Source organism: Microcaecilia unicolor, chromosome 2 (assembly GCF_901765095.1).
Source record: "Microcaecilia unicolor chromosome 2, aMicUni1.1, whole genome shotgun sequence".
NCBI lineage: Eukaryota > Metazoa > Chordata > Amphibia > Gymnophiona > Siphonopidae > Microcaecilia > Microcaecilia unicolor.
The window spans coordinates 553570400-553584582 of record NC_044032.1 but is presented as its reverse complement, the minus strand read 5'-3'; the positions used below and the strand labels follow the sequence as shown (position 1 = coordinate 553584582).

General features: G+C 41.2%; 1 protein-coding gene across 2 annotated transcripts in view; it reads left to right on the top strand.

The window, feature by feature from the left end:
• The window catches only part of SCFD2 (sec1 family domain containing 2), a 642339-nt gene that overhangs the window by 550415 nt on the left and 77741 nt on the right, over positions 1 to 14183 (top strand). For both annotated transcript variants that reach the window (XM_030191376.1, XM_030191377.1), the window contains exon 6: positions 11703 to 11848. In XM_030191376.1, coding sequence (XP_030047236.1) covers positions 11703 to 11848 — 146 coding nt within the window. The remainder of the gene's footprint in view (positions 1 to 11702; positions 11849 to 14183) is intronic.

The window sequence follows — 14183 nt, the reverse complement described above, 5'->3', positions numbered from 1 at the left end:
CTTCACCCTTTGGTCTCGCCATGGCACCAAAAATGTTTAAGAAAGTTATGGTGGTGTTGGCGGCCTTCCTTCAGAGCCAGGGAATTAGAGTTCACCCATATCTCGATAACTGGCTCATTTGTGCATCATCCTATTAGGACAACATGGCAGTGATGGACAAAGTTGTCCATCTCCTGCAGTCATTGGGTTGGGCGATCAATTTCAAGAAGAGCAGACTAACTCCATCACAGATCCTGGAGTATCTGAGCATTCTATTTGACACAGCAAGGGAGAACATCTTCCTTACAGAATGCAGGAGGCCGAAGCTGGTTCAACAGATTTGTCTTCTCTTCAGTCAAGGTCAATGACAGTGGCGATGGAAGTGGTGCCATGGACAAAGGCTCATATGCAGCCATTACAGGAGTCTCTTCTGAGCCGCTGGTCTCCGGTGTCACAGAAGTAAGACCTTCATCTTCCTTGAATGCTGGTTGCCAGCAGTGTTGGTTGTCACCCAGGAATTTGACCATTAGAGCTTCCGTTTCAATAACACAATGGGAGGTGGTAACAGCAGACACTAGAAAGTCAGGTTGGGGTGCTCATTACAAGTTTCATCTGGCACAGGGCACCTTGATGGAACAGAAGTCTCAGTAGTTAATAAATTGATTGGAGCTCAGGACAGTATGGAATGCCTTATGCGACTGTGCTCCCTTTCTGGAAGGGACCGTGGTCCAAGTTTTCTCCGACAGTGTGACAGCAGTGGCTTACATCAACAAGCAATATGGGATCTGCAGCTATCTAGTGACAGTGGAGACAACCTCCCTCATGTGTTAGGCAGAGAAAAATCCTCTCTCCTTGCCAGCAGCTCACATTGCTGGGTTCTTGAATGTGGAGGTGAACTTTCTCAGCAGGCACTCCTTGGACTTGAAAGAATGGGAACTATCCAGCCAGGGTTTTCAGCTGATAGTGGACTGATGAGGCTCTCTGCGTCTGGACTTGATGGCGACAAAAAGGAATGCCAAAGTGCCCAAGTTCTTTAGCCATTGGAAATAACTGGGCTTGATGGGGATTGATGCCTTACTGCAGCCTTGGCTGAAGACATATCTACTGTATGTCTTCCCTTCTTGGCCCATGGTAGGCCGCATGTTGAAAAAGATTGCATTGCACCAAGGTCGAATAATTCTTGTAACCCAGGATTGGCAGTGGAGGTCGTGGTATGCGGCCAATAGGGGTGAGGTAGGCCCTGCAGGGAGAAGTGGAGCATGGACAGGCTGGATACATGGGAGGAGGATTCCTGTTCAGCAGTGAACTGTGAAGGAGGATTGAGAGACAGGGAGAGTGAAACATCCAAAAGTGCAGAAAGTTCTCCTCCTCCCTGCACAAGCGGGTCCACCACTCCGGAACTTACGGGAGTCCTGACGGCGTATCAGTCCATTGTTAGCTGCACTGGCGAGGAGGTCTTCATGACCCCCTTTCTCTTAGTATGAGGCATTCTTCAAAGAAATCCAGCAAAGGTAATACAGCTAAACAGGGTTCAGCTGACAATGTTCATGCCGCCATCTTGCCCCCTGATTGAAATAATTTCAAATAATTGATAAACAGATTGAATCAGGCTTTCACTATCACCTAACAAATTATTCTCACCAAGAGATGATGGAATCCATCAGTGTTATGATAATACAGCATTAAATTAGACTAAAATATGGTGGCTATGTATTAGTGTGTCAAAAAGCATTTTAGTAAAATGGATTGTTTTTGAATCAGACACCTGGCTTTACATCAGAAGTTTTCATTACACTCAATTTAAGCCATAAATTGCGTTTTTTCAGATCATGCTACAAAGCCAGAAAACAGCTTTGTATGTTTTGGCAAAGGTCCAGCCCCCTCTTTCGCTCAAATGCCTTGTCCTGTTTAAGTCCTTAATTACACTGACTGACCCAAAATAGTAAGCATATTTTCTACCTGGTTTTCATGTGCCTTTTTCCATACTCACTAGAAGCAAATGTTTGTAGTTCACTGCATCTGGTTTCCATCACTTTACCCTTTTGATCTGATGCCTAATTTCCTGTGAAAATGCAACTTTATGCACATTGTGGCTAATATGTAAGCTCAATACCTATAGGAGAGCTCTCTGTTCTTTTTCCAAGTAGTCCATAATTCAGAAATTAAAACTAATTATTTCCAGAATATTTCCTTTGTTTATCATTAGAGCCACTTTCATTTTCTAGTTTATGTCTAGTGAATTATGCTCTGAAGTTCTCCAGTTATAAAAATCACATTCAGGATTTCATGTGCATTCCTTAAAAATGAAGGTCTTCTATATGACTTCTGTGTCACCCCTGTGTGGTTAAGTGTGATTCCAGCTCCTCTATCCCCATGCTTTGGATTACATGGGAATATGATTCTCAAAATAGAGTTGATTGAATATCTTCTGCTTAAGCGACTATCCAGCTTCTGCTGTTTCCCAGTATCAAATCTCTGATCACAGCAGGCAGTTTCACTTGCCTGATCTGGCAAATAATTCATGCAACTCCATTCAACATGCAAGAAAAATCCAGCCTACCAAAATGAGGCCATACAAACCAGCAACAGTACATTCCTATAGCTTTCTCGTCATGATTTTTGGATTTAATATATTCAAATTGTCTCTGCATATGTGGGAAAAAAATCTTTATGGTGTCTACATATGGTGCAAGTCACTTAACCCTCCATTGCCCCAGGTACAAATAAGTACCTGTATATGCAAGCCACATTGAGCCTGCCATGAGTGGGAAAGCGCGGGGTACAAATGTAACTAAAATAAATATGAGCCAATAGTCAAAGCAAGTTAGATGTTCACTGGCAGCCAATGAAAGTATACCATGTCTATCTATGGATTTTTGACTCCTATATGAATAGATTTGGGCTAGAAATCTGTTTGAAATTCCCAGTAGTACCATAGGAGCTGGATCTGGATATTGAGAAAATTCCATGTATGTGTCCAGGGAGGGGTTATTTCCATTGGGCATAGCACCCCCAGTGATTTTGAAAAGTTGGCTCCTATGCCCAGTACCATCTATATAGTAAAGGGACAGAATGAGGGCAGATCACAAAATTTATCCAGATAAGATATACATTTAGTTTAGATCTACCAGTTAGCAGCAGACATAGACTAAGGCCTTTATTTTAGCAGCCCTGCTTGTGATTTATACAGTACTTGTAAATATTGCCACTTAAATATATACCCTAAATGTAGAAAACCCAATTTTAGAAAGCTGGAATTTACTCATATAAATCTGCACTATATGCGTATGGCAAGGAGACATATTTTGGGCAAGGCTAGGGTGAAACCAAAATCTACACATATATTCCCCTTTTCATTAGGCTTAGGACTCATGTTCAGAGCTAAGGAAAATTATAGAATGCTTCTCTGTTTAGGTAAACAAGCCATACTGTGGGAATGTGGTCACATGTTTCCCAGTCCAGGTGGCCAATCTGAACTAAGTTCCACCTTTCCCTTCACATAACAAATTAATTAGAGCTGTGTCCTATCTTGTACATTCCAACTTATTTTCACACAATCAAAGTTAAACAATCATTTTTAAACAGAATTACTTCTAATCACAAATACAGTCCCCGAGTGCACTTGTTGGTCAAGGCAGATAAGTTGAAAAGCAATCTCTAAAATCCTTTTTATTACAATTCTGTAATGAACTGGGCCTAAATTCTAATGTGCACATTTCAAAAGGAGAATAGTTATGGGTGGTGAAACGGGCATTTCGTGGGCTTTACAAAATTTACGTGCATAGCTATAGAATATGGCCCGGGTGAATCTATGTGCAGGGATTTATGCCACGTTTTCATTGGTGTAAATGGAGGCACATAGTTTTAGGCACTGGGATATCAACTAAGAATGTTCTATATACTGTGCCTAAATCTAGGCGTTGCTTATAGAATACTCTTAAGCGGAAATGTTTACCACACAGACTTTTTAGGTGCCTTATATAGAATCTGGCCCTTAGTCCACTTCTGAAATGGGGAATAAACATCTATTAACTTGCCACACCCTATGGGGCCCTTTTACAGAGTGGCGGTAAGCCCAGCACGGGCTTACCGCTTGCTCTTCCATGCCTACCGATGGCCTAACGCGTCCTCCAGGGTTGTCCCGCCCAGAACACATGCCATTTTTGTGGGAAAAATAAAACCCCCAGAAATGGCTTGCGCAGCAGTAACCTGCTGGGTTACCATGGGAGCCTTTATTGTCACCTCAATGGTGGCAGTAAGGGCTCCCCACTGCATGGCCACGCTGTAAGCGTTCTCCATCAAGCCCAGCATCCTGTTTCCAACAGTGGTCAATCCAGGTTACAAGTGCCTGGCAAGATCACAAAACAGTATAATACATGTTATGCTCAGCTGACAATAACCTTCTCACTCTTCCACCTCCCTCCTGTGTATGACTGTATTCCACACATGACTTCACCTTTTCTTACCTTGGTCCCATACTGTGAAACGACTTGACGTTGCATAACAGAAACCAGACATCCCTCCCTAAATTCAAGCAGGCCCTCAAAATCCATCTCTTCTCCATCTCCTTCTCTAGCACATTAGACTTTTCCCCTAATCTGTTGCCTAGGTTGCTCACTCTTACCCCTCTCCCTCCCCCATTGTCTTATACTATGTAAAACTGCTTTTATGCCTATATACAGACCCTAGCGGTATATCAAGTCTGTGAAATAAATTCTATTCTTCCACATTTCAGAAACCATAGCATTTTGCATCACCAAGAGGGGCATAATCGAACGGAAACGTCTATCTCCATGGGCGTTTATCTCCGAGAACGGGTCCGTGAAGGGACGGACCGAACCGTATTTTCGAAAAACATGGACGTTTATCTTTTTTTGAGCTGGGCATTTTTGTTTTTCAGCGATAATGGAAACCGAAAGCGCCCAGCTCAAAAACGAATAAGTCCAAGACATTTATTCGTGGGAGGGGCCAGGATTCGTAGTGCACTGGTCCCCCTCACATGCCAGGACACCAACCGGGCAACCTAGGGGGCACTTTTACAAAAAAAAAAAAAAAAAGGAAAAACAGCTCCCAGGTGCATAGCACCCTTCCCTTGGGTGTTGAGCCCCCCAAATCCCCCTCAAAACCCACTACCCACAAGTCTACACCATTACTATAGCCCTAAGGGGTGAAGGGGGGCACCTACATGTGGGTACAGTGGGTTTGGGGGGCAGTTTGGAGGGCTCCCATTTACCAGCACAAGTGTAACAGGTGGGGGGGGGATGGGCCTGGGTCCACCTGCCTGAAGTCCACTGCACCCCCTAATAACTGCTCCAGTGACCTGCATACTGCTGCCAGGGAGGTGGGTATGACATTTGAGGGTGAAAATAAAAAGTTGTGAAACGGCATATTTTGTGGTGGGAGGGGGTTTGTGACCACTGGGGGAGTCAGGGGAGGTCATCCCCGATTCCCTCCAGTGGTCATCTGGTCATTTAGGGCAATTTTGGGGCCTTATTCGTGGAAAAACAGGGTCCAGGAAAAGTGCCCTAAATTCTCGCTAAAAACGCATATTTTTTTCCATTATCGGCGAAAGGTGCCCATCTCTGATCGGCCGATAACCACGCCCCCAGTTCCGCCTTCACCACGCCTTCGACATGCCCCCATCAACTTTGTCCGCATCCGCGACAGAGTGCAGTTGAAAACGTCCAAATTCGGCTTTCGATTATACCGCTTTATTCGTTTTTGTGAGATAAACGTCTATCTCCCAATTTGGGTCACAATATAGGCGTTTTTCTATTTCGATTATAAGCAGGCAAGTAAGTGTAAGCAAATTAAAGAACAGCATATTAGACATTTTATAATCCAAAATTATAACCCCCCCCTTAAAGGAAAATATTAAACTTCTCATCTGCAGGAGAAGAATAAGGAATCGTGCTGGGTTTGTAAGAAATTGTAAATGTCACTAGGTTGATCAGCCAAAAGTAATCAAAAGAAAAATGAGAGCTCAGTAAGAGAACACTTTGATACAGCTTTAATAATAACATTGTATGCTTGGTGATAAGTTCAGTAAAATACAGTGGTGCATTTTATTAACAACATTCTTCAGGTCAGTGATTTATTGGGTTCATGTAATCCTGGATTTTACATTAAAAGTAATTCTGTTCTTTTCTGATATTTTTTCCAGTTAGTATACTGCTTTTGTGTGTATAGCAATACCAAAGGGAAGAATAAAAACCTGAACAATATATACATATATATTTATGTATATAATACATTGTGGGGGGAGGGGGGGCAATTCTGTAAAATAGGTGCTAATATTTATGCATGTGTTATGCATGTAAATATTTAGAATACTAGCATGTATGTGTGTATGTATGCAGGTAAATGTCAAATTTTCATCTAAGTGCTATTCTGTAAATACATGTAAATAAGTATTGCCATACTGGGACAGACTGAAGGTCCATCAAGCCCAGTATCCTGTTTCCAACAGCGGCCAATCCAGGTCACAATTACCTGGAAAGATCCCAGAACAGTACAATGCATTTTATGCTGCTTATCCTAGAAATAAGAAGTGGATTTTCAGTCCATTTTAATAATGGCTTATGGACTTTTAGGAAGATATCCAAACCTTTTTAAAACCTCGCTAAGCTAACTGCTTTTACCATATTCTCTGGCAACAAACTCCAGCATTTAATTACACATTACTCCACTAATTATTTTATATACCTCTATCATATCTTTCATAGTGTGTATTTTCAAAGGGGGTGGGGCTCAACTCTTGCACGTAATTATACCAGCTCCATGATTGGTGTAGGTGGGCACCTAAATACCACTTTCTTTATAGACTAGGCGCATATAAGGGACCTGGTTACAGAGTTACCTTTTTAGGGACCAGAGAGTGGATTCTGCTTGGTCCAGAGAATACACCAGTCTGGGTCCTGTGGGCACATGGCATGCAAGAAGCTCCTGCACTGACCTCCTACCTTCACAAAGGAAAATTGCAGTGAATTGGTGGTTCAGCCTGTGTGGGTTGGCAGACACAGCAAACAACTGTAATGGCTAGATAAGGGTACCGGGGCAGAAAAAGGACACAGCGGTATTGATAGGAGGAGGGCAATGAATGAAAGGGCTGGATCTGGCTTGGCGTACAAATGCTCCTTTCCTCTACAGATGGTTTGTGGGTGTTTGCTAGTATATGTATTATGTTCCCTACAAACAACAACACAAAGACAAAGAAGGGGGTAGACCAATGTTGTTCCAAAACAAGTGGTTTATTAAAAATGGCTAAAGTTGACTCGACGCAGAACTGTGTTTCAGCATCAGGTGCGCCTGTTCAACAGTCAATTATTTAATTTTCAGCCAAAGGTAGTACTTGTAGAATAAGAAAACATGAAATATATCCAATTTTTACTCTGGCAAATTGCGTTTTTGATTATCCACATGATAGCACCATAGAAGCTGTAGCTGTGGATATATTTCATGTTTTGTTATTCTACAATTACTACCTTTGGCTGAAAGTTATATAATCGACTCCTAAAGCAGGCGCACCTGGTGCTGAAACGCAATCCTGCATTGAGTCAACTTTAGCCATTTTTAATAAACCACTTGTTTTGGAACAACATCGGTCAACCCCCTTCTACGTGTTGTTGTTGTTGTTAAGGGGTTGCTTCTGCTTTTTAATGTTCCCTACATGCATTTATATGCGTATATCCTGCTCTGGGGTCCTGGGTGTAGAAATGGGAGCATTTTTAAGAACACTTCTCATGAGGTTCTGGTTTCTAGTTTGCTATTTAGCAGCCTAAATGCTGCTTTCTTCACCTTTCTATGCAATTGATTTTTACATGGGAAGCCCATATGGACCATAGCAGCTGGTTCTTCCCTAACACACTCTGAAATCCTGTCTAAGTGGTGTGTGATGTCTGCTACCTTTGCAGCAGGCAGGTGGTCCTCATAGCTGCCAGCCTTGAAGCTAGCTACATTCCTAATGACTGAATCACTGATGGGATGGGGGTGGACAGAGGAGAAAACAAATTAAGAAATTGTGAAAAATTATAAAGGCAGTTATAAGCACCTGAAATGTCATGGGAAATATGTAAACTGCTTTGATTGTAAACACAGAAAAGTGGTATATCAAATCCCATTCCCTTTCCCTGCCCTTGCCACTTTTTCTGACAATGATCTTGACTCTCACACCAAAGATGTTTTGTCAGCATGGTCCCTATTGGAAAAACAGTGAAGATGTAATTGAAGTCTACTTAAGCTTGTAGTGTTCAGCTTTGAAAATTGGGATGTGTCATGGTAATGCTTAAAACTGGCATTTTTTGAAATATACAAATGGTCTATCCTTTATAATCAATTCAGGTAAGTTATAGTACTAAGGGCCTCTTTTACCAAAACCGTTCTAGCGATTCCCATGCAGCAATGCCAACAAAGCCCATTCACTTTGGCATTGCCATGCTAAGAATTGCTAGCTGTTTTGGTAAAAGTGGCCCTAACTTTGGTGATAGATTTTTGAGGTAGTTACTATCAAATCCTCCTGTCAGTTCTTTGGATGTCACTATCATATCCTCCTGTCTCTACATTCTTCTAGGGCAGTGGTTCTCAACTCAGTCCTCTGGACACATCCAGCCAGTCAGGTTTTCAAGATGCCAATAAATATGCATGAGATAATTTGCATACAATAGAGGTAAGTGCATGCAAATTTCTCATGCATTTTTATTGTGGATATCCTGAAAACTTGACTGACTGGTTTGTCTCAAGGACTGGCTTCAGATTGCTGCCATAGGTTGTAAATGTTAACATATGTGTGTCACTACTGTGATATATTGTTTTTTGTGTGTAAGATGTGTATGTATTCATTTCTTCTTTGATATAGAAAGTATATTTCTAATAATTTTGTAAAAAGAGTTTTTAATTGTTAGTCACTACTTTTCTGATAAATTCTACAATATTTGTAGGCAAATGTTGGAGGTCATCTTGACTGTTAACCGCTATGAATACTAATTGGAAAAATGGCAGTATATAAAATGCCAATAGAATAGAGCCTCTTGTTTTTTTAGTATGTGTCTTTTAAACTAATGCTACCCTATTTAGTATTTAGACCTGTTTTCTTGATTTGAAATATTGTTCAAGTTTATTAAGCACTTGATATACCACTCAGGGAACAGACCATCAAAATGGTTTACATCTTAAATCTAGAATGAATGATCAGAGCAGAAAAGCACTCCTTTCAATATAGGAAAGAAATAGGGGTACAGCAAGAGGGGGGAGAAAGCCAACAGGTGCTAATGAGAGAGGGTAAACAACATAAGTACATAAGTATTGCTATACTGGGAAAGACCAAAGGTCCATCAAGCCCAGCATCCTGTTTCCAACAGTGACCAATCCAGATCACAAATACCTGGCATGATCCCAAAAAAGTACAAAACATTTTATACTGCTTATCCCAGAAATAGTGGATTTTCCCCAAGTCCATTTAATGGTCTATGGATTTTTCCTTTAGGAAGTCATCCAAACCTTTTTAAAACTCCGCTAAGCTAACTGCCTTTACCACATTCTCTGGCAACGAATTCCAGAGTTTAATTACATGTTGAGTGAAGAAAACCTTTCTCTGATTCATTTTAAATTTACTACATTGTAGCATTGGGACAGGTAATTATGGAATGTACACTCTTGCTATGAAGTATGGAAAAATAGTACTCTGGTATTTAGATATATGTAATGAGACCTCCTTTTCATCTATAGATCTGAATTCAAAGCCCAAATCTAATAATAAGCAACAGACACAAGGCTCGGATTTTATTTAAAAAAAAAAAATAGAAAGCTTGGCATCAGGTAGAATAGTGGAAAAGTGACATCCCAGGAAAGCAATAGGACATCCTTGGGAGCTCTGCAGTGGACTTTATAAAATGCTCCCAGGTACACATCTCACTATTGCTCCCTTATCTTGTCTGCTGAGCCCCCCAAAACCCACTACCCCCAACTGTACACCACTACCATAGCCCTTACATGTGAAGGGAGCACCAATATGTGGGTACAATGGGTTTCTGGTGAGTTTTGGAGGGCTCACAGTTTCCTCCACAAGTGTAACAAGTAGGGGAGGTAAAAGCCAAGTTCCAACTGTCTGCAGTGCACTGCACCACTACTAGACTACTCCAGGGACCTGCATGCTATTCTAATGGACCTGAGTATAACATCTGAGGCTATCATAGAGGCTGGCAAGTAATATTTTTAATCACATTTTTGGGGGGTGGGAGGGGGATAGTGACCACTGGGGGAGTAAGGGGAAGTGATCTCCAAGTCCCCCCAGTGGTCATCTGTCATTTAGGGCACCTCTTGTGTGGAGTAGAGGAGTAGCCTAGTGGTTAGTGTAGCAGACCTTGATCCTGGAGAAGTGGGTTCTAGCTCAAAATGTCAAAGTTTTAGTCTTGGACGTCTTTGTTTTGATCCATTATTGCTGAAAGACGTCCATGTCTTGGGAACGCCCAAGTCCCGCCTTAAACACGCCCCTGGCACGCCCCCTTGAGATTTGGACATCCTTCTGACGGACTTCAGAGAAAGACGTCCAAAAAGAGGTTTCGATAATACTGATTTGGACGTTTCTGTGAGATAAACGTCCAAATGCTGACTTATGTTGCTTTTTGGAAGTCTATCTCTTTTGAAAATGAGCCTGATAGCGTTATAGACTAGTGTGTAGGCAGATAGGCATGTAAATTAGTGCCAATTAACTCCAGTTAATGGGAATAATTAGTTGTTAGTGCGTAATTGACTAATTAGTTTATGTGCACATCTGGGCTCTGCACCCAAATTTGGATGCCCAGCTTTGGATGACCTATATAGAATTTGGGGGTTAGTGCTACCTATTTAGGAGGTGGTAAGTTGTCCCATGCCAGCTGCATATAAGTGCACACTAAATGCAACATGCTACCTGCAAAACGTCTTTCACACCCATTCTCTCCCCGTGCCCCATCTCCTGGCACAAAAAGTAATTAACTCATAGTTTAGGGGGGCCGTTTACAAAGCCACATTAGCGTTTTTAGCTCGCGGTTGAAATCATCTGGCAGTAAACGCTGAGACGCCTATAGGAATATAATGGGTGTCTGTGTTTACCACTAGCTGATTTTTACCTTGAGGTACAAAATGCTAATGCGACTTTGTAAAAGACCCCCCTTAATGTGCTGTAACTGCACAAATATCGCAAAACACCTTAATGTGATTGTGCATTAGCCATTATTGCATGTTAACGGCCTAATTCTATAAAAAGAGCTAAACACTGCGCATGTAAAATGGAGCATGGACCCAATTTGCATGCACAATTTCATTGAATATTAAGCTAATTAGAGACGATAATTGGCTTTTAAACAAGCAATTATTGGCACTAATTAAAATATATGTGCATAAATTAAGGCACAGGATGAGAGGGTCATAAAAGGGGGCATGGAAAAGGGAGGGTTATGAGCAGATTGGGGGCATTCCTTTCATTTATGCGTGTAATTATAAAATAAGGTGGGATCTACTCCTAATTTTGGCACGTGCATTTGTTCCACATTTCCACTGGTGTAATTGGCTGTGCCTAAATGTAGTTGCGGTTCCTGGGCGTAAATGCCATTCTATGAACCGTGCCTAACATTAAGCATGGTCTGGCGCCATATATAGAATTTAGTCCTAAGTGCTTAAGACATTTTATTAAAAGGGCCCCATAATACTGATCATTCTCTTAAACCATTTTTTCTGTCTCATTTTAGGTTGTGAATCGTCTTCTGAATTGACATTTTCAAAGGCAAAAATTGCTTTAGATGAGATCTTTAAAACCTTGAGAGAAATTACTAAGTCTCGAATCCACATGAAACATTTTAATTCTGTGTATGTTCCAGGAAGCAATACTCGCCAGGTTAGTGGGGATTTGATTTCATCTTAATCCTTTACTTGTATGATCTTATTCCTACGGTAATCTGTGTTGTGCTTGTAACTTATTGAAGGCTCCACAGCCAGAGACAAGATGACATTAGATGATATTTCAGAAGACATCATATATGTATCTTCTTGATTTCTTTCCACACCCTACTGCTGACAAACAGAACAGTGCTGCTGGGACACCAAAAGCAGCATCACTGTCTCACCAGGGCAACAGCTAATTCTGCAGAGTCCATTATGTACAAGTGAATTTTATAAAATACATGGTATTTGGCTTTATTGTTTGCCTTTTTTGAAATCTAAGCTCTTTATAAAGTAGTCTTGAAATAAGTGCCTTTTTGGATTTTTCACATAGACATCTTATTACAGAATTACACCCCCAACCCATGTGTTTTGTAGCATGCAGCAAATTGGTAACCAGAATCACATTGTGGAGGCAAAGGGAGAGAAAAGGTTTGTAACCATTTCCTGACATGCCAAATTCTTTATTTTAAATAAAGATTTTGTTTTTGTCATTTTAGAATAATGTAGTTAAGAACATAAGAAGTATAATATTGGGTTAGATCAAAGTTCCTTCTAGCACAATATTCTGCTTCCAGGTAACAAGTACCTGGCAGAATCCCAAGAAGTAGCAAGATTCCATGCTACCGATCCCAGGGTTAAGCAGTGGCTTTCTCCAATTCTAACTTAATGATGTACTTCCTAGAACGTGTCCAAGCCTTTTTTTTAATCCCAGCTGTGCTAACTACTTTTACCACATTCTCTGGCAAAGAGTTCTAGGGCATTACTATATGTTGAGTAAAAATAAAATGTCTCCTATTTCTTTTAAGTGTTACTAACTAATTTCATGGCACTTCAAATGAATGTGCTTCCCTAGTAAACACTAATACATTCGCCTACAGGAAAGGTGCATCAGCACCTACATAGTCTTTTCTACTAGCTGTTTGTTTATTTATTTATTTAAAATGTTATATATGCCATCTTTCTCAAAAATCAGAATGGCTTCCAAGACACACTTGGTCTGATGTTGAGCTGCCACAGTCGACTTTTTTTTTTTTTTTTTTTAAATACCAGCCTTGGTGGTTCAAAATATCTGGATATTCACCATCAGTAATCAGCAAAAAAGCTGTCCTAAATTGTCCAGATAGCTTATCCTGATAGTGAACTGAATATTGCCACTATCCAAATAACTCTGGAGACTGCTTATGCTCTGCCCGTGTTCTGCTGGGGTGGCACTAATGATCTGCAGTGGCACTGTAGCAGGTGCTGCTGTCCAGATCAGTGCTTATCCTACTTCTCTCTCCAAGCTTCTTTCATCTGTCTCCACCTTACCGCTGTCTCCCTGTTCTTCCTCGCTCCTATTTTCCCTTAGCGACTTTCTTGCCTTGCATTATCTCTGCACTTAGCTTGGCCTTTTCTCCTTGTGTCTCTCTCCATTAATTCTCTGAACTCATTTATTCTTTACACAGCACTTCTTTCTTCCCCTGTCCTTCTTCTTTCTCAGTCTTTCACGCCTCTATCTCCTTTCCCACATTTTCCTTTCCCCCCTATAACTTCTCTCCAAGTTCTTGAGCCACAAATGGAGGGCGGACTCACTTTGAAATGTTATTTCCTTGGGTAGCATAATGGTGGGCTGTTTTCGCTAAAGAGAAGATTACCTTCATGACCCTCTGCTCCTTTAAATAGGGGGCACTAGAAGGAATATAGGATAATTCTTCCTGGGGTGACTGGGCTATCTCTGCTTCATACAAAAACTCTAGAGATTATCCTCCTCAGTTCTTTCCTCTCTCCCGCCATTACATAACCCAAAAAATTAAACGTAACATGTGAAACATGACTCCTAGAATTCTTTGATTGTGTATCTGTGTGTGTGTGTACGTACATGTTTGTATTAGCGTTGTCTCTATGTGTCTCTGACCTGGTGAGTAGAAGGGAAGGGCAGTTTGAAAGGAGTAGTTCCCAAACATACCATATGTTTGAAAAAAATAATTAAGTGAAGCCAAATGTGTTAATATATCTAACCATTAGATACCACTGTCAACATATTTCAAAGGATGGTTTTACAGTTTCACCACAGGGTGCCACTGTTGCATGGCAACAGGTACTGGCTCGTCTCTCCACCACTAGGAGGCCAGACATATAGCAACCAGCAGCAAACTACCTTGCTCAAGGTTCATTTTTATTAGGTATATGCCTATATTACAGAAGAAGCTAAGTGGTTTACAAGTTCATTTACTTTGGTGGTGGAGAGGAGGTTAATTCTTTAAGGCAGTGGTTCCCAAACCTGGTCCTGGTGGCACCCCAGGCAGTCA